The sequence below is a fragment of the Eleginops maclovinus genome, chromosome 18, assembly GCF_036324505.1.
Source record: "Eleginops maclovinus isolate JMC-PN-2008 ecotype Puerto Natales chromosome 18, JC_Emac_rtc_rv5, whole genome shotgun sequence".
In the NCBI taxonomy this organism is placed as follows: domain Eukaryota; kingdom Metazoa; phylum Chordata; class Actinopteri; order Perciformes; family Eleginopidae; genus Eleginops; species Eleginops maclovinus.
In genome coordinates, this window is record NC_086366.1 from 16,972,922 (window position 1) to 16,991,888 (window position 18,967).

The window sequence follows — 18,967 nt, forward strand, 5'->3', positions numbered from 1 at the left end:
TTATTGCTAGTCTTTCAAACATGGGTAATTGCAGGCTTTTGGATGTCAACATCCATTTCCTTATACCCATAAAATACTGTGATTTAGGGTTGTTTCCTGTTGTTTGTTTGGATTTAATTCTCTGGCTTGCATTTGTTGCAGTTTTCTCTCATTGCAACCTGAATCCTTTGATTTAGGACAGCTATTTAGATAAGACAATAATATTTGCCAAAATGTATTCAAACTATTTTATAGACAAATTATTATCAAAATACATCAATAAAAATAACTTTTAGCTGCAGGTGTAGCTCATGTCGAACTTATCCAAACTCCATAAAACAAACTTCAGACTTTGGATAATACACTTCAGACAGACTTTGTGTAATTATGCCTTTGCTTTAGGAACTGTATTTATAATTTGGAAAGTAATGAGCTTGATGCAGCAGCAAGTAAACATATGTGTTAATCTTTAAAGATAAGGGACATGTAAACATTAGTTGTGGGCAGCTCCCTGATGTGTGTCTCTTCACTTCACAGGTATGGCACATCATAAAGGTGTAGCAACATTCAGGAAAAGTACTTACAGTTACTTTCCAAGACAAGTAGTTCTATCTTCTCAGAGCGAGTGCCTCTTTCTATGCATTGATGTGTTTACTGTTTCCAGCTCTGTCACCCCAAGTACATCAGCTGACAGCCCCCTCGGTGCACAGCTCTGAGACGCCTTCACAGATCTCAAACTGCAGAGTGGAAGTCTGAGGGCTTTCACACAGCTGAAGACAACATCTCTCTGTGTGCGCAGCTCACTGACCATCCTTGCCATCAAAGACAGGATGGGACTGCAGAGCACCCCTGCAAAACTCTCCGGATCTTGACCCAGTATACTTGCGCAGCATTTGGACACCTGCAGGGGACTGTGAATGTCTCTCTGAGGGGACTGAGGGCCGGGGATGGTAATGAACACACAGTCATTCATCAGCCATCCATGGCATTGCTCCCATTCAGATACAGATACCCACTGAGACACAAAGCCCCAGCTGCCTCAAGTGGCAGACTTACACACAACACTGGGCACAAATGCAACACAGCTCCATTTAGGCCTTAAAGGAACGCCCAAAGAGCCTCTCTTTACATCCCTATGCACGGCTGCATGCACAATGGACAGAAGTGGACTCATCATGTGTTTAAAGGAGAGAAATAACCTCCATTACCACATGTTGACAGGGCCAAATGCCTTTCAGATCAAGCGTGTGATTTTTATGGTACCACTTTCTGACAAGTCAGCCTTTATAAAGTGTTTCAATGGTTAATACATCACTCTCTAAAGCTTTACAGATCATTTATTATTCTAAATGACTTTTGGGTTGCTGGGTTGTGAAATAAGCGGGAAACAAGTCTTTTTAGCTTTGTACATTTGAAGGAAAAATGCTTATTTACTTTCTTGCATTAATAAAGCCATTAACTAGACCTTACAAACCCTACATAAGAAGTCACTTATAAAGTAGCATCAGTTCTGCTTCCATTCAACCCACACATTCATTTAAGACAGACAGTCGCTGCTGGAGGAAGAGTAAAAGTGTCTGTTGTGATGTTGGTGGTTTTGCATCAGGGCACCGAGACCATAAAAGCGTGGGAGAGTGAGTATCACCTAGATGAGGAGAGAATAAAACTGCACTACACACAGAGGATGTGTCAAAGTTAAAATGAATCACGGCCCATTCCACAAAAAATAAAAATACAGTCCCCTGGCTTTTGGACAGTGAATAATATAGTTGTGGAAAAAAATCCTTATAACCCAGTTTGGAGCTCCTCGTGACTCTGGGTAAGTCAGCAGTTGCAGTTCTACACGAGTGCGTGGAAGAAGAAACTCCCGAGCCGAACAAACCAATTAAACCCCTGGCAAGGCCAAGGCACAGCACTGCATCATGCCCACAGAGACAGCGCTGTCACACTGCATGGCATTACTGCAGCTCAGGAGTCCCAGGACTGATGAGCCATGAGGCCTGGCATGTGTGAGGGCTACTTAGCCCACACACAGTGAAGAAAATTGTGTGACATACCATTAAGTGGTAATTCTCCTTTATTAAAGAGGCAGTGTTGCTAAAACAAAGGCCTACCCTGGTCAGCACACACTCAAGTGTTGAAGCATGTGACTCATTTGATTGCAGAGTGTGAACTCTGCAGGACCGGGCTGCTTTTTACCCCATGACTCTCCTTTGGAGTTGGGGCAGCCTCCAGGACTGTAAAGTGTTTAAACATTCCTCCCGGGCCGGAAACACAGCCCATTAGCATCACATGCTAACACGCCTATGAACATAGAGGAGGCACACACACCCTCTACACGGCGCTGACACATGGGAAAGGAGAACAATTCATGTGTTTCCTCGAGTACCTCTCAAGGAAGTTTATTTTGACAAGCTTTGAAGTGAAAATACAGGATTAACCCTTTCTTCTTGTTAGCATTGATTTGCAGTAAAAGCATTGAATAAAATAGGACTGTAAGTAGAAACGAGTGACATTTAATACACCTTGTGGTGAATAATTGCAGATTGGTGTTTATGTTGAAAATTGAGGAAAATACGAAAATAAGTGTAATAATCTAAAATATGAATTCCTAAAAGAAGTTACAATTAGTGATGCCCATGCAAAACATTAAACAACACTTAAAACATCCTTATATAAGCCTTAAGTCACATTATAGTGTTTATAAAGATTTATCTTACATTGTAACAACTTTCATACATAACAAACTAACATTTAATATTGCGGACTTGATACAGAATTTTACATGAATACCTACAATCTTGATTACATTTCAACTTACAACTACACTATTAAGTGTATTTAAGACATATTTTAAAATATTAAAATTCCTGGTGATCATAAGGTCTACTTCTTGAGAAAGATTCATGAACACTGAAGAAATGGCATGGAGTAGCATTCCTGTGTATTGCAACAGAGCAGGGAGCTCCGCTGTCAGGGTGCAAGTGGGCAGAGTCGGCTGGCAAGCCCAGACTGGATATTACACAGCCTCCAATAATTACAGCAAAAGGATCAACCTTGTTGCACAACAGGAGGAGCATTAGCTAACTACTGTCTGTCAGCCCCAATAAACTTGAACTCTCCTCACAAAAAGATGCGTGCGCTCGGCGGCCAAGAGATCTTAAAGTAGACTCGACTCGCACACTTTGTTAATTAAATAGGTGACGAGGCAGCTTTGCTTCTGCCTGTCAGAGTTAGTGAAGGTGGAAGAGCTGCTGAACTACTCTTGATTCAAATGTTTATTTAAGCCTTATTCTAACTGAGAAGTGCATCAGGCTGAAGCTGAAACGAGTTGAGAAAAACAACTTGTTTAGATATCTGAACCAACATCAGATGTACAATCTGCATTACTGACACATTAAAACACCTTCATTAAGGGTGCCTTATAAAACTGGTATTGTTGAAAAAGCAAATATGTGTACTTATTGCATTAAGGTGTACCACATCTCACAGATTTGACTTCATCGTTATGCAGCTCAGACATGGAGGAATCATTTATTCACACAGCGCTGACATCCCGACAAACAGTTACTCAACCAAAAACTTTCACAAGTCAGGAAACTTTTGTTACATCCAGTCAGTCTGTGGGAGGATGAAAAAAGCAAAAACTGGGGGAGGAGGACGGAGGCGAACAGGATGAGGCATTGGGTCAAACTCATTGATCAGCAGGGAACACTTTTCCTCCCTCGCTGCTTTTGTACATCTGAGTTTCTACTTTTTACCAAATGCAATTTGCTGCTGTCTAGTAAGCAAGAGGAGGCTTCCTGATGACTCAAGGTGCACAGCACAGCGGTTCCAGTATTCAGAGCCGTCATTCACATCTCCTCCTCCCTCTTTTCAACTAGCAGACTGTTTTTCTGACAAAAGAAGCATAAAATGATGATATCTTAGGATGAGATAACATGGCCTATTCGTCCCTCCTGTAGCGAGCGTCGTTAACAAAGTTTTATTTGCTTGTGAGTTTCCTTCAGGTTGCTGGTAACTGCTGGGTACAGTAAAATAACGACATCAAACAGCATAACAATCACACAAACCACAGAACTTTTATGAGATGCAGCATTGACTTATTATATATTAGTGTTCATTTTAACTACATTTGAGAGCTTTAACTTTTCTTAAGTGTTTCTTCAACAACAATGAGTAAAAACCCTGCTAGTTTCTGTTTAGTCTTCCTCTCTTTTTCTTCCATACACATCATGGAAACTCTGATATGATTCATGCAACATGTCAACACTGATGTTCATGTACAACACAAGAGATGCTCTTCTATATCAGCTGGATATGAAAAATAATAAAGTATATCCACTTTGATTTAGAACCTATTAATTCAAGAATAAAGTTGTTATTATTGTTTGTCATGCCTGTCAACTTACACCATGCACAAGAAACATGGAAACATTTATAAGCCAGATCCAAAGAGCTCTTTTGTGTGCATTTTTGCATGAAAAAATAGGATTAGTTGATAATTGATAAAAGTGACTTATTGACTATTGTTGCAGCTCTTGAAACCAAACCAAAACCACCGAGTTGTAATAAGCCAATTCATGAAAAATGAGTTTGCTGATATAAATTGTTTGGCCTTCTAGAATATCATTTGACTTTTGAATTATTGGTTGTAAAAAAGAAATATGGTTGAAGATGTCATGGGCTTGGGGAAACTGTTTATGAACATTTTATAAACAAAATAAGATAAGAATAATTATTAACCTGCCTGAAGAAGCATTCAATATTCCACTGTGCAAAAGATCTTGGCTTCGAGGTAAACAAGATGTTACATTGGATTGATCTTTTTTAAACATTAACATTAAGGCTTCAATGACCAGTTAAAACATGACAACACACATTATTTATGTTAAACTACACTCCAGAAGAAGTTTATGATGAGAGTTCAGGATGTGCAAATTGAAATTGTGGGTGGGTATTATTAGTTTCCCTTTCATGTTTGATAGTAAGTCCCTAGTTTTGGACAATGAAGTCCACCTTAATTTAAAACAAAGACTTTCTTTCTACAAGTCTTAACACTGGCTTCAATGTTGAGCAGATTAGGAGGTGGGGGGTGTCAGTCAAACTGCTGACCTCAGAGTGAAAGGTCCCTCAGTGGCCCCCTGACTGTCACCAATGAAGGAATCTGTCTAATCCCTCCCCCCCCACACACACACACACTCAACCTCATCATCCTCAACCCCATGCAGACCCAGCCACCCCAGGGCAAAAACACAGACAGGATGGGGAGGCAGGGGCCCTCTGGAGGAGACAAACACCACAACAACAAAAAATCTACCCTAAATAACGAATAAAGGAAAAACACAACATCTGCAAAAAGCCCACACACTACCTAATCATTTGCATGATTGAAAGCCTCATTTTTTGTCTCACTCATGAATAATTTAGGCAAAAGAGGGAAAAAACATATCTATGGCTGAACAATGAGAACATCCTCTACCTGCCCTAGAACAACACCTGCATGACAGATTTAAAATAAAAAGCTCAGTCATGTTTATGTAAACACAGAGGCTCATAAATGCATCAAATCAGTGAAGATGACACATGACACTAAAAAAGGGGAGAGTTCAATGTGATGTTTACCAGGTTCCATATACTGTAACCATTGTGCAGTGGCATATGGATTACTAAAATGAATGTTAAACACTGCTGAGGAAAGGTGAGGAGGACACACCTACACACGTCCTTTATTTACTGTTGCTCGACCGAAACTAGACAAAGCTGTGCTGTAGTCTCCGGTATCGCCTGCAGAGAGGTGGATCAGTCACAAAATAAACACACCGTACCTTAGAAATTCTTGGAGACAGGTGTCACAGAACCGATGTCCACAGGTAGACACTTGGACCGGCTCCCGCATCGCCTTGCTGCAGAGCGGACACTGGAACCGTCTCTTTGGCTTTTCAAGAAACTTGTAATCAAACCCGGGCATCGCTACAGGTTCCGTGGCTATTTTTCGGCCTTCTGCTGCAGGTTAAAAAGGTATTAATGTCTTCTTTTGATCCCTCAGTTAAGTCCCCCCCCCTCCCCCTGAAAACGGGGCTATTTAGCTGCACTGCTGTTTAAGCCGATGAGGGGTTCATATCACGTCCTTTCCGCCACCGAGCGATCGGGCTTCAAGGAGGCGATTCCTCCCCGGGTTTTCCTCCTGCAGCCCGGCGACTGACGGCAACAAAAGAAAGGCACTAGCGTCCAGGAAACGCTGCATAAACGATCGCAGATTCTTCCCAATAGCGCTCTCCGTGCACTGTTAGAGCTCAGGGTTCATGTATGGCCCTCTCCTCCTGCTCAGTGGATGCAGTACTGACAGCAGACTGAGCACAATGCATAACCCCTCCGTCTGTTTAGGTGCACTGAGGCCCGCCTCCTCCTCCACGCAGGAGGAGTCAAAAGCACTCCGTTCACACCATTTCACACCCCTCTTATCTCTTTATGGACATTTAATTTGAGTTTTTGTGTGGCTTAACATCAAATGTTTGTTTTCCATGTCTGTGTACACATGTACTGCTTATTTGTCAGTACATACCTAATTAAGTTCAATGATACTGGCTATTTATTAAACCTATTGTCCGTACAGTCAAAAGTGTCGGGCAGTTTGTTAGTAATATTTAAGTCGAAATCATATATTTGTTTCGTCAAATGTCTTATTGACCTAACATAGAAACCTACAGCACAGTAAGAGGTGGAAGGTGCCCTCTGGTGGTTAAACAGACACACATAATAAATATTATAGTAGTATTTCTATTTATTTCCTGTTAAAAATGTTGCGTTTGTAAGTAATAACAATACAACCTGACTGACAATGTTACCCTCATGCATACATTATAAAAGACGGGCATGTTTTTATGACAATAGAGATCTAGAGCACACCCACATATTTATATATTTTTTTAACCTGCTGTATTGCCAACGGATTACATCATCATTACATCATCATACAAGACAACAATGATCCATGTCCTCAGACAAGGTGTGAACACATCTTCAATAAGGACTAATTATATCAAAAACGTTATAATAATTGGAAAAATATGATATTTCCTATTACAATCTTAATGAATAACACTTGAAGAAAAAAAACATGAATGTGTAGTTTAACTGTAATATATGATAATGATGATAATAATAATAATAATAATAATAATAGTTATTTAACTTTACTCTATTCACCATTTCAAGATGGTGATGTATAGCTTATTATAGGGGCAACCTTCATGATGAGGATGTTTTTTTTAAAATCAGACAACCATTAGCAGCAACAAGAAATATTACCTTCTCTTAAACGCTTAACCTCAATAACTATTTACTGTGAAACAAACCATCTTCTCAGATACAATCCAACATTTGTCAAATTATTGAATAAAGAACTTGTTACAGAGTATCAATAGGCTGTGGTATTGCTACTATTAAGATCCAAGTATTCCTTCAACCACATTGGCAGTTTTCCTTACAGTCTTAGGTAACCTTATGAATACAGGTTACACAGTATATACCATTTCATATTAAAAGTATTAACACAGCTAAAAACTAAAAAGAGAACCTTTGGCAAACCTTTCTTTCAACCCTCTTTGCTTCCATAGTTGATTGATGCATGTCCTTAGAGATTGTTAGAGCATTTGATTTATTTTCCATAGTTTTCTGTGAGTGCCAAAGTATCCATGTGTGGGTTTTGTGCTCTCTGTAGTGTTCTCAAAGACTTTTACAATGGAACCAAAACTGTATAATCCACCAATATGAGCATTGAGGTTGATGACACTGTGTATATTTTGGATTTTGTTTGTTTTGTGATATTTATTTATACATGTTTTTTTCAGGACTTTCTGCTAACAGTACCCAATGCAATCTGATGCATTTTATACATTTCATAATCTTTAACCTGTTTGTGTCCAACCGCCTGCCACCTGCAGAGCAGTGAACGAGGGACTGCTTTCCAACACATTAAGTTTTAAAGAACCAGCATTATCTGGTTTGAGCACAGCTTTTGAGTTACAAATGTACTAGAGGATTAATCCAATAAAGTACAATGTGAGCACTGACGACGTGATCGAGGTCACTGTGTTTGGTTCATTCGACTGATGACACTCAAGTGGCTTTCACTCTTCATAGGTGGCTTAAGGAAGCTAAAACCAGTTTGACTTTTTCTGGCCTTTATTATGCTAACTCTGCATGTGAGAGAAGACAATAGCTCTCCACATGAAAGCTGCCTAATGACATCCTGTAATCCATTTTAAGTAGCAGACAGGGTTGCAACATTTCTCTTATCTAACCTGTTGTGACATTCACCTGCTGTAACACAAACATACTTTGAGCTTTTTTGTGCCTTTCTGTAAGACATGAAACCGTTGACCGAAACAAACTGAAAAGAGAAAAAAACTAGATGGAGACCAAGTGAGAATCTGAGGCCGCAGCTGCAGTGTGAAAGGAAATCTTTCAACTGCAGCACAGATGGGCCTCTGGGAGGAGTTATATTCAGAGGAAGCTTCACCTCAGGCCACTGCCAGACTGCAGGACGACTGCTAAGTGGGGCTGGGTTCGTTTTTTGGGACACAATCATCTCTGGACAGGTTCCTCAAGCAAAGCTGAAACAAGAGGGAGAGAGGGCAAAAGGTGAAATGTCAGAACAGGGTTATTTGTCAATTAAACATGAATTGAATGATGGTAAATTAATTGCCATCTACTTTGATAAATGATTTCAGTAACTGTTCAGAAAAAATGCTGGTTATTGAAACAGGCATGTCGGCATGGACATTCATAAGGGATTTAAACTTATACATTTAAATAGAGTATTCAGCAAATATCACGGTTACAGTTTTCTTATGGTTTTTCTATTATGCATTCATTCAATTAGCAGTTTTAGTACATTCATTATTAGTTATCGAGCTTTGAAAACCTATGGTAGGATCATTTTCGATTACTAAATTATGTTTTAGATTAAATGTATTTCACCGAGATCTGATTCTCCACCAAACTATAATTGTCATGGTCTGTGAATGAGCTTTAAATAGAATAAGCCTACAGAAGAGGAAACATAATTATCCAGCTTCTATTGTTTTGCTGTTTTCCGAAGGCACAACTTTTACTCCCTGTGCTTTCAACATACAGTACTGTATGGGTTACATTCTTTAATATAAAAAACATACTTGTGATATTAATATACTGTCGTTTGAGTGTGATCTTTATGAAAACTATATACTGTTTATAAAAAGACATGTATCAACACTGTTCTAACAAATGTTACGATATTCAGTTTTCGGATTGGTCCAAACGGTATCACAGACCCTGCGAATGACCTCTATGAGTGTTAGTCAGTGTGGGTCTATGTCCTTGTCACATGGTGCAGGTCAATCAAACATTTAAACAGCAGCCGTGAAGCCTGTAGCTAGGATTACCAACATCTCTGCTACTTATTAAACTGTGGTGCAGTTTAATCTCCTCTAAATCTGCAGCTATTTTCAGTTTGGAGTGTAGAGAGACTTAATCCCACCTTCAGTTCAGTTTTTATTAGATTCTGTGGTCACATTTGAGACAAAGAGGGAGAAATTGCTGTTTTCTGGTACTCTCAATAAGAAATCTATGGCCCTGTCACGTATGTCAGACTGCCATCAACAGCCATAATGCAACATTAGGCTGATTTATTACTGTCTGACGTCGATAAAGGTTTTGATCGTATGTAGCATGCCGTGTCTGGACATGCTTTAAGACTTAATTCCTATCCGAAACAAAGCTATAGGCACGTCTTTAGCCTAAGAGTGTTAGGACTTACAAATGAGTCCTTTCACAATTCTTCATAAACATGCATCTCTGTCAACCCTATCAGGAGGCTTGTCTCAAGTTCAGCCTGTCTTTCATCTGGGGATTAGCACTCTCAGTTACATTTCACCACCATCCCAACATCTCACAGTGTTTGTTAACAAAGGCTAATAAGTGAAATATTACGTTTCACTGCCAGCAGGGTGTTGCCATGACAACAAGCCACCGATGTCACCGTGAATGGGTGACTTTCGTCAAGCTGCACCGCCTTTGGTATCCCAGAATCCTCCTCTTTTCTTCCGAGGCGGCCACGGGCGCCCTTTCCCCAGGTGTACACCTCCCCATCTGTGGAGAGTGGGAGGAAAAGGATTGGGTCACTGTTTCTCAGATGTAGTAATCCACACAAATCTTTAGCTGACTGCTTTGTCTCTCATGCAGCGGGACCATAGTGACTCTATCTGAAGTTAAAGCTGAAAAAAAGGTTTTGTCCAACAAAGAAAAACTACAGGCACTGCTGGATTTCTCCCTGGCGTTTTACCGACATACACATCTGTAAACCACATGTTTTAAGAACCAAAGTTTTATTTTTGTATGCATGCTTTTTAGTTTAGCCCATTAGCTAAACACTCTGTATAGGTTGCATGACTTCCTAGCATTTTCCCAAACCATACCATATTTTCCATGTAACCATTTAACCTTCAGTTCATTACAGTTTGACTTAATTATATATTTGTAGAAGCTTAAAACGTGTTTCAGTAACGATACTCAGTGATCATTTAATCAGCTCTTTTTCCCTGCAGTTACCCTGTTACAGTATGTGGTCACATAGTTGCTCACAGGGATTGTTAGAAATGAGTGACTTTCATTATAATCCTCCTCTTAACACCCCCTGTTGTGTTAATAACTGTGCAATACATATCTGGCTGCTATACTTCTATTTTTGTGTATTTTGCAATTGTGTGATTCTTGTATATATGTTTTTTTAGTATCTTGGGTGTAACATTAAGCTGTCTTTGGCTCTTTCTGCTGTAACAATGCAATGTCCTGTGGGACTATTAAAGGTATTCTGATTCTGATTGTCTTTCCCTCCATAGCAGCTAAACCACAGATATTTGAGAAATGTTGTCTCAACTCAGAGCTGAGCGTAACCCTGTTATATTTACTTGAGCAACCCCTACACATACATGACTTGAGGGATCAACAATGATGGCCTGAAGTGCTTGTAGGAAACATCAATCTAAAGTCAGATGATTAACCGCAAGCATTATAACGCAAAACCATAACATTCATGTTTCCTTTTCTTAAACCATTTGTTCATGCTTATTATTTGTCTTCCGGGTATAATAACCAACAGCATAGCTTCAGGATGAAACACTTTTATGTTTAAGACTGTTAAGTTTCATTTGTCATGGTTTTTATTGAATCCACCACAAGAAGAGTTTAAAATCAGTCCTAGCATGCATCATTATCACCGTGCAGTGACAAAAAACACCCCACAGTATTTCCAGATTTTGCTGCGCTATGCGAGTACATTTTGTGTAAAGGGCCTTTAGAAATAAGACACAGAATATATATATATATATATATATATATATATGACATTTAGTGTTTATCCTACTCACCAGATCCAATAGCCAAGGTGAAAGCATCTCCACAAGCGGCCATGGTGATGCCCTGCAGCCCTGGGACCAGGTAAGGAACACGGCTGCTGCGACGGGAGCTGCAGCCCATCTGACCATGCTGGTTGCTGCCAAAGGTAAAACACTCACCCCTCTCTGGAAAATGTGGTTGAAAGTGTCTGTATTAAGACTTTGACACAATAAAGGTCTTAGATAGAGCAAAATATTATAGATCATTAACAATACTCAATAGTTATCTTATTCCAAATTTGTGATTTGATTCATTTTCAAATTAATTGTATTTTACCTGTAACTGCAACAGAATGGGCTGTCCCGATGTCAATGTGAACTATCTTCTCACTGTCGAGTGGGGCCGATTGGACATGAGTGTAAGAGTTGACTTCTTCCACCTGATTCGAGGGATTTGATTCCTCTCCAACTGTTATCTGGTCCAGCCCAAGCTTATTGAACCTGATCACACAGAAACCACAATCAAGGTACTTTTAAAACACAAATCTAAAATGCATGTTTATCACAGAACCCTTTAACATTGTCTATAACTGTTTCCTTGTCTGCTGCAAGTACCTGCTGAGTCATATAAACAATGCAATTTCTATCAAGACTTCAAATGAACTCTGTTGTGTTTACTGTCCTACTGATGCACTTCCGGTCCAACACCTTACTGACAAACGGATTATGATGACACAAAAGTGTTTGTAATTTTAGAAGAATGCTGTCTTACAGGTTGTGCACCAGATAAGTGTCTCTGAGTTTCATATACTTTAATCTATCACCATCACATGCACACAAACAAGTTATTTGACCTCTGTTTCACCGCGGATCATTAGCTCAAGTCAGTCACTGAATGTCTACCGAAACTAATGGCCACTGTCTTTTTTTGGATGCGAAAATATATAGTAATTACCTGTTGCTTCCACAGGCCACAATGCTGTACTGGGTGCTGATAATCATGGAGCAGTCGACTCCACAAATAACCCTCTGGGCCTCAAATTCCACAGGTAAACACACCTGCCGTGGACAGTTGTGGGAGTCTTGGGTACCTAGCCCGAGGCGACCTTTCACAGAGAGTAGCAGAAATGGCAGAAACCCAACAATCAAGCTGGAGTTGAAATAATGCTGTCATAAATCAGTACAAACAAACACAAAGTGATGGATAGTTAGATAGATTTTAAAACACACGGTTCATTAACTATATACCATTGTCTCCTCTTCCCCAGGCAAATACTTCTCTTTCATTGGTCACAGCGAGTACGTGGGAAGCACCACACAACATCTGAACCAGCTCGTAGCCGAGGAGGGCCTCAACTATCTTTGGCTGAGCAAAAAAACAGAGACAAAAGATATGTCATCATTGTCGTGTTTTAATCACAAATCTAAAGCAACATGTCTTCCTGGTTACCCAGTGTAAGTATACAATTTATCATACAAATGCAACATTCAATTCATGCCAGGGACCTCTGTTGCATGTCTCATGAGTCTCCTTCTTGTTTTCTGCCAACCTCTCCAGTCATTACTATCAACTGTCCAATCATTTTTTAATTTTTCATAATTCTCTTAAATATTTTGACAGGAAATGCACATGAAAGCATTAGTGATGAGTAATTTGCTTCATAGGCACATAGAGTATAAATCACACAGGCGCAACTTTTACAAATGTACGTACAGCAAAAACGCTAATTGTTTTTAAATACCAAAGATGTCGATGTTTTAAATTGAATGGGATTTAGATGGTGGTGTGACATTGAATTACATACTGTATATCTCAAAGCACTGTAAGTGCTGACAACTTCTGTTGACATAGTGTGAATACAAATCCAAGGAATAAACTCAGTTGCCAGTTTATAAGGTACACAAGCTTAAACAAATCTACCAGTCTCATACAGTCATTGTTTTAATACCATGTAAGGACTTTAATGTTTTTGTTGAAACTGTTTTAGAGATACAATGATTCAGCTTTGTGATAATCTTGAAGGTTAAAGATTGCGGTGCTGTTTAAATGCATGGCATTTCACTAAGAGTTGTTTCTAATATTTAGCAAAATTGATATAAACAAGGTGAACACAAAATGAGAAACTATAGTAGAACTCATTGCAGTGCTGTTGTAATAGACTGTATTACTTTAAATGGGTGTATCTAAAAACTGTCGACTAAGTGTACATTTAATCTACGTATTTCCCTTTGAATGGTGGACATGTACCTGTGTTACATCATTGAAGTTTCCGTGTCCCAGACAGCCATTGCTCCCACTTCCAAATGTCATGATAATGCCCCTGTCTGCAAATTGAAAATAAAAAGAAGGGATTAAAGACACGATGACCACATGACTGTAGGTGTATTCTTATGTACACCAACACAACGCTTCTAATCCTCATCTAGGAAACGCTAATCTGCATCTCTACAGTGAAAAGTGATGAAAGAGAGGGAAGGGTCTTTAATCCCGTGTTATCTGTTTCACATTACTGGGCAGACAGCCCCCTAAAGCACACTGACTGACAGAGCACACCAGTTTAATCTCAAGCTAAAATGCTTCCAAACTGCTAGGCAAGCAGAGAGGTTATATTACAAGTGGACCCACACTATCTGATCAAGTCTGGAAAATGAGCTGACTGTATCCTTTTATTTGTTCGTTTGTATGCTGCCTCAGAGTTTTTACGGCCATGTAGTGCAGCTTGTGAGGAAGGGAAACAGAGAATAAACATTGATTTCCTTTAAAAGACCTCCTTGTTCATCTCTGACGGTTATAAAAAGTCGAACAGACCACCAACCTGTCATGCAGGTGGTAAAAAGATCGCCACAGGACACAGACTTGATGGTGACTCCAGACTGACCCTCAAGGAAACGTGAAATGAACTGAGGCTGCATCTGCTCCACCACACCGGGCAGACTGGCCTCACCAGAACCCACTGATGGAGCCTGTGTCAATAAATTGTTATTAGTCCTAATGGAGGGAAAAAAGTGAGGATGTGACTGTTTCCTGGAAAACATAAACATGTACGCCAACAGAAACCCTCAATACGTCATGTTTAACACTTTCCAGCAGTTGCTGTTTATGTTAAGTACTGATATTTTCGAGCATGTCTTGATTTAACTACATAAAATCCAATGCAAAAACATGCATTTTGCTGGTGACTGCTTTCACTGAAGCAACTGCTGGTGTAGAACTTTTATCTCTGCCTTTTTACCAATATATACAACATTGTACATCAACAGGTTGACCCAGGAGTGCAGCTGTAACTTGATAGTGAGCTGTAAGAGAAGCTTTGTATGAACCTTAAAAAATATAAAACATGTACGGGTTTACACAGACCTCCCATGTAATCAGACGGCCAGACTTGGTCACCCCCATCCTCTGAGTGCGGCCCAGAGACACTTGAAGCACCTCAGTGTTGAGCATCGGCAGTCGGAGCGGTGCTGAGATTCCACTTCCCCATGTGTACACTGCCGACAGTGGGAGAGAATGAACCTTCCCTGATCCTAAACCCACTGATCCATCTGTTAGAAACAACAATTAAGTGTGTAATTAAAGTTCTATTTTCAACCTGGTACAGCTAGTTCTGTCGTCAAATATGGTGTTGTGTGTCTGACCTCTGGACCTGTTGGTAGGGACTCTGCCTCCTTGTCTACTCTGAGGACCAGTTTGCATATTAGACAGCGGTTTTTCAATCCTGGAACATAGAAGAACAAAGAACTATTATAACATAAAACACAGAATATATGAAATCTTAGTCTAAAATCATGTGTGTTAAAATTACCGTCGCATTTTGACGTTGCCAATATCCGTGTAGAGATTAAGCAGGGGCCTGATGCATACAGGAAGAGCCATTATTTCATTAAGTTGGGGCCGTTTGGATGGATCCAGATTGAGCATGTGGAGGATGAGCTGTCGCAACTCTGGACTGTACCGGTCTGAAGTTGGAGCAAATGTTCCACTCATGATCTTTAGGACGAGGGCGGGTAGATTCTGAAAGATATATAAAATATTTATATACAAAAATATCAGTACTTAACACAAAAATTACATAATTCACTGTAAAATTCTTGCAGAATGAATAAGATGTTCTCTTCAGTAGCCCACTTTGCAGCTGGTAGTGGATAGACTTCAAACCAACACAAACTAAGCACGACTTGAATCACCACATCCTAGAAAGCAAGGAAGTTTAGTAAATATGCTTACAGCAGCCTCAAAGGCTCTCTTGAGGCTCGCAAGCTCATAGAGCACACAGCCCAAGGCCCAGATGTCACTCTTCTGGTTATAGGGCTTCCCTTCACACAACTCTGGGGAGATGTAGCATGGAGTCCCAACAACCTGCAAGTAAAAAGAAGGGCATTGATTTGTGCAAACACAGTTCAGCTTCAACACATCAGGATATGTGTGTTGCTGAAGTAATTACACTCACAAATCAATGGCACATCAGCTCACCGTATAAGCTTTGCTCTTGCTGACAAGGATTTTGGAGATGCCAAAGTCACCAATTTTGACGATCATCTGGTGCTTGTCAAGAAGAATATTCTGCGTCTTAAGGTCTCTGTGCAAGATCAGTTTGTTATGGACGTGGTACAGGGCAAGTAAGATCTGCACAAAGAAGTGAAGGATAGTGTCCTCATCCAGCAGGGAGTTACAACGCTTCTGAATGTAATCCGCCAGGGTTCCACCTGCGTGAAGAATACTATGACATAATGAACAATAAAGATGACTTAAGTTCATGAACCATAACTCAATCATTCCAAGGTAATAAAAGGACATTCAATCCAAAAGGTTGAAATGACAATATATCCTAGACTTGTCTCAAACAGACTAAATGACACATATTTTTACTTAAAACAAGGACAGAGAAAACTTTGTAGAAAGGTTATAAAAATAGAAACAGACAGATAAAAGATAATGGCATCATGGGAAGGAGAAAAAGTATGGCGCCCTACAGCAATAAACCATGGGAAAATTACACCATTTGTCAATGAACAAAAGGGGGATCATGTAATAAGATATAACCGTAAGCTTACCTGGTGCATACTCCATAGCTATCATTAGGGCTTTGTCTTCTAAGAAATTCTCATAGTACTCTATGATATTTGGATGGTTGAGCAGTTTAAGGACTTGACACTCGTTCTGAGCCGACAGACGTTCGTCTCGTGACATTTGCTCCACTGGGATTTCCTTCAGGATGACAAATGCTCCGTCACCGCGCCTGCGGCACAGGTGAACGATACTGACGGAAGCAATGTGAAAATAAATTAAATGTATATTTTGTTTAATAAACAATATCACAGTTGTGATAGTGAAAATAGGAATTGGCGGTAGTTTTGTTTTCGAAGCAGGCATACTGTATGATGTGAGGAAAAAAGGAATTTTAATAAAGGTTGATGAATGTGACACTCAAACGCTGTTGTAAAATGACCTGTGTACTTTACTTATGTTTACCAATTTGAACTATATAAAAAACTCAAATGAATTCTGAACTGTGGTATTTTTTTTCATGTTGTGTCAACCAACAATTACATATGCCAATTGTTTAGTGGTTCGCTTTAAAAGAGGAAAAACAACAGACTGAAAGGAATGGATGAAGAAGTAAGGGTGGGGGGAACGTGGGTATTTTTCTACAGCCAATTAATTAGTAAACATACAAAAATATATATATGTTTGCAGTGAGTGAATAAACAGAATAAACAGAAATATGGCTCACAAATGTCTTTCATGCTCATTCAAACTCATATTGTGTGTACCTTATGAGTGTTGTGTGTAGAAATGTTATCAACAAAATAATTGGTATACTTTTAAGTGACTATGAAGAGTAGTCTGTTAATTGTTAGGATGATTCTAGTGACGTTACAGTATGTTTGATGCATTTTTCCAGCAACTTACTGTCTTGATATAACAACATTGTCTTTCAAATGTAAAGCATATTAACTCATTTCAAAGTGTATTGTGCAATGCCAAAACTGGGAGCAACTAACCAAAAATAAGATAACTAGCTAGCCTCCACAAACGCTAGGCCAAAACAGACTACAAAGTTTGAAGCCCAGGATAACTTTAGCAGTAGGTTACATCACACAGCTAGCTTTAATCCACCTTTTAACTACCCTCCAGTAGATTTGTTTTTAAGGTAATCGCTGGCTTTCTAGACATCTTCTGAGGGCGGTGCACATTCGACGGATTCCGTTACATTTCTTAGGATAAACCAAGTTCTAGCTTTATGAATGACAACAGAGTATTTTGTAACATACAGTTGGAATAAGAGACGTGTGTAACATAAAAGTTCCAAAGTTTAAATAAACTCAGACTTTACCCGAAAGCTCCCCTCCCGACAACTTTGATTTTCTCATACTTCTCCATCGCTGATCCAGAACGTTTCCGCCGTCTCCAGGCAACCCGTCCCTGCCACAGCAAGCGGCGAGGGACAAAAATGATGAGAGTAGAAATGATTATCCAAAATAAATGCCACACTGAAAGAGATGGGCTGACAGAAGTAACAGCGAATACAACTGTAGGTAGCGCGTATTATAAAACATGCTTTTCTGACAGGGGAATATAACTTAGAGACAGATAAAGAGATCAAACCAGCCATGCTGAACATTGCGAATCCAAAAGAGTGCGCTTTGCAAAACAAAATATAAATATAAGGTTAAAATATTTGTTCATGCCAGGCTGCAGAAAAAAAACAGTATAGTACTGTAGTTGTTTGTTAAAAAGCATAGGTTCTGCTAACATTGCTGATACCTCTGTTCACAACTTTCATTAAGTCATGCCAGTGTGGCAGATTTTTTTCCATACACAACACACTGAAACTGCAGCAGCTAAATGGAAATTAACAATCCTCATTTACACAGGTCCTACAACAAGTAGGAATCTCTGCTTTGAACAACTTGCAGATTAAATAGTCCTTTATTTGTGTCCCCATCTTCCTCACTAGATGTATAATTGTTTAAGGGGTTTAATTACTGAACTGAACGGTATTTACTCATGTAATTGTTTGTTTAGCTTTAAGTAGGATCTAAATGTTTCCATGCTCATCAGAAGATTTATTATTTTGCAGCTGCATTGAACAATGAACAAAGTAATAGTTTGAAATCTGGCCGATATGTTTTTGTCATGATAAACAACCAAAATCTCCTTTCTAAAAAGTATCTTTGTATTTTAGGGTTTAAACTGCTTTGTTAGTATAGATTTTTTGTGGTTCCACAATCAATATCACTTCAAAATTGTTAGGAAACTGAAGTGAAATCTGGAATGACGACAGTGAAGCGGAGGAGATTAGTGTAGTGTCTTGAGCATTGACTTCAGATACTGTAGTCTTACACCCAGACGCCTGGTGATTACAAAGGGCCTTCCCTTGTCTGAGATAAGCAGGAAGAGGGCTGCATGAGCACTGTTTCCCCTCTGAAGTGACGATGGGGATAATAAATGCTTTGTGCTGTGACAAAGCATGCTCTGTGTTGTGCTGAAGCACATACCTCCACTATTATCATCAATCTGAAATAATGATATATCACCACAAACAGTGATTTTCATGTAATTGAACCTTTTCTCTCAGTTTGCAGCTTTCTAAATTAAGCTGAATGGA

The 18,967-nt window shown here is 39.4% G+C and overlaps 2 protein-coding genes and 1 long non-coding RNA gene across 3 annotated transcripts in view; 1 reads left to right on the plus strand and 2 right to left on the minus strand.

Annotated features, from left to right (window-relative positions):
* traf4a (tnf receptor-associated factor 4a) overlaps nucleotides 1–6,326 on the minus strand; it is a 30,856-nt gene extending 24,530 nt beyond the window's left edge. Inside the window, exon 1 of the mRNA XM_063907560.1 lies at nucleotides 5,808–6,326. Coding sequence (XP_063763630.1) covers nucleotides 5,808–5,950 — 143 coding nt within the window. The 5' untranslated portion in view covers nucleotides 5,951–6,326. The remainder of the gene's footprint in view (nucleotides 1–5,807) is intronic.
* Nucleotides 6,327–6,767: 441 nt separating this feature from the next.
* Nucleotides 6,768–17,769, minus strand: nek8 (NIMA-related kinase 8). The gene is made up of 15 exons (XM_063906269.1): nucleotides 17,693–17,769; nucleotides 16,410–16,615; nucleotides 15,829–16,061; nucleotides 15,583–15,714; nucleotides 15,161–15,369; nucleotides 14,994–15,073; nucleotides 14,716–14,900; nucleotides 14,174–14,321; nucleotides 13,606–13,682; nucleotides 12,606–12,723; nucleotides 12,313–12,463; nucleotides 11,695–11,858; nucleotides 11,391–11,543; nucleotides 9,955–10,113; nucleotides 6,768–8,597 (listed from the first exon to the last, which is right to left on the minus strand). The coding sequence occupies exons 1-15, from the start codon at nucleotides 17,737–17,739 to the stop codon at nucleotides 8,569–8,571; spliced, it is 2,091 nt and encodes a 696-aa protein (XP_063762339.1). The 5' UTR covers nucleotides 17,740–17,769; the 3' UTR covers nucleotides 6,768–8,568.
* LOC134879771 (uncharacterized) lies at nucleotides 11,397–13,878 on the plus strand. Its single transcript, XR_010167870.1, has 4 exons — nucleotides 11,397–11,524; nucleotides 11,710–11,884; nucleotides 12,328–12,406; nucleotides 12,626–13,878. It is a non-coding gene; the product is annotated as an uncharacterized LOC134879771 (long non-coding RNA).
* Nucleotides 17,770–18,967: the final 1,198 nt, after the last annotated feature.

Excerpts from the sequence above, each read along its gene's own strand:
- nek8 (XM_063906269.1), bottom strand. The coding sequence starts at position 17,739 with ATGGAGAAGTATGAGAAAATCAAAGTTGTCGGGAGGGGAGCTTTCGG. Across the intron at positions 12,724-13,605 it reads ACTTCAATGATGTAACACAG|CCAAAGATAGTTGAGGCCCT; the intron begins GTACATGTCCAC and ends TTTTTTGCTCAG. Across the intron at positions 8,598-9,954 it reads CACCCTGCTGGCAGTGAAAC|CTTTGCTTGAGGAACCTGTC; the intron begins GTAATATTTCAC and ends CTCTTGTTTCAG.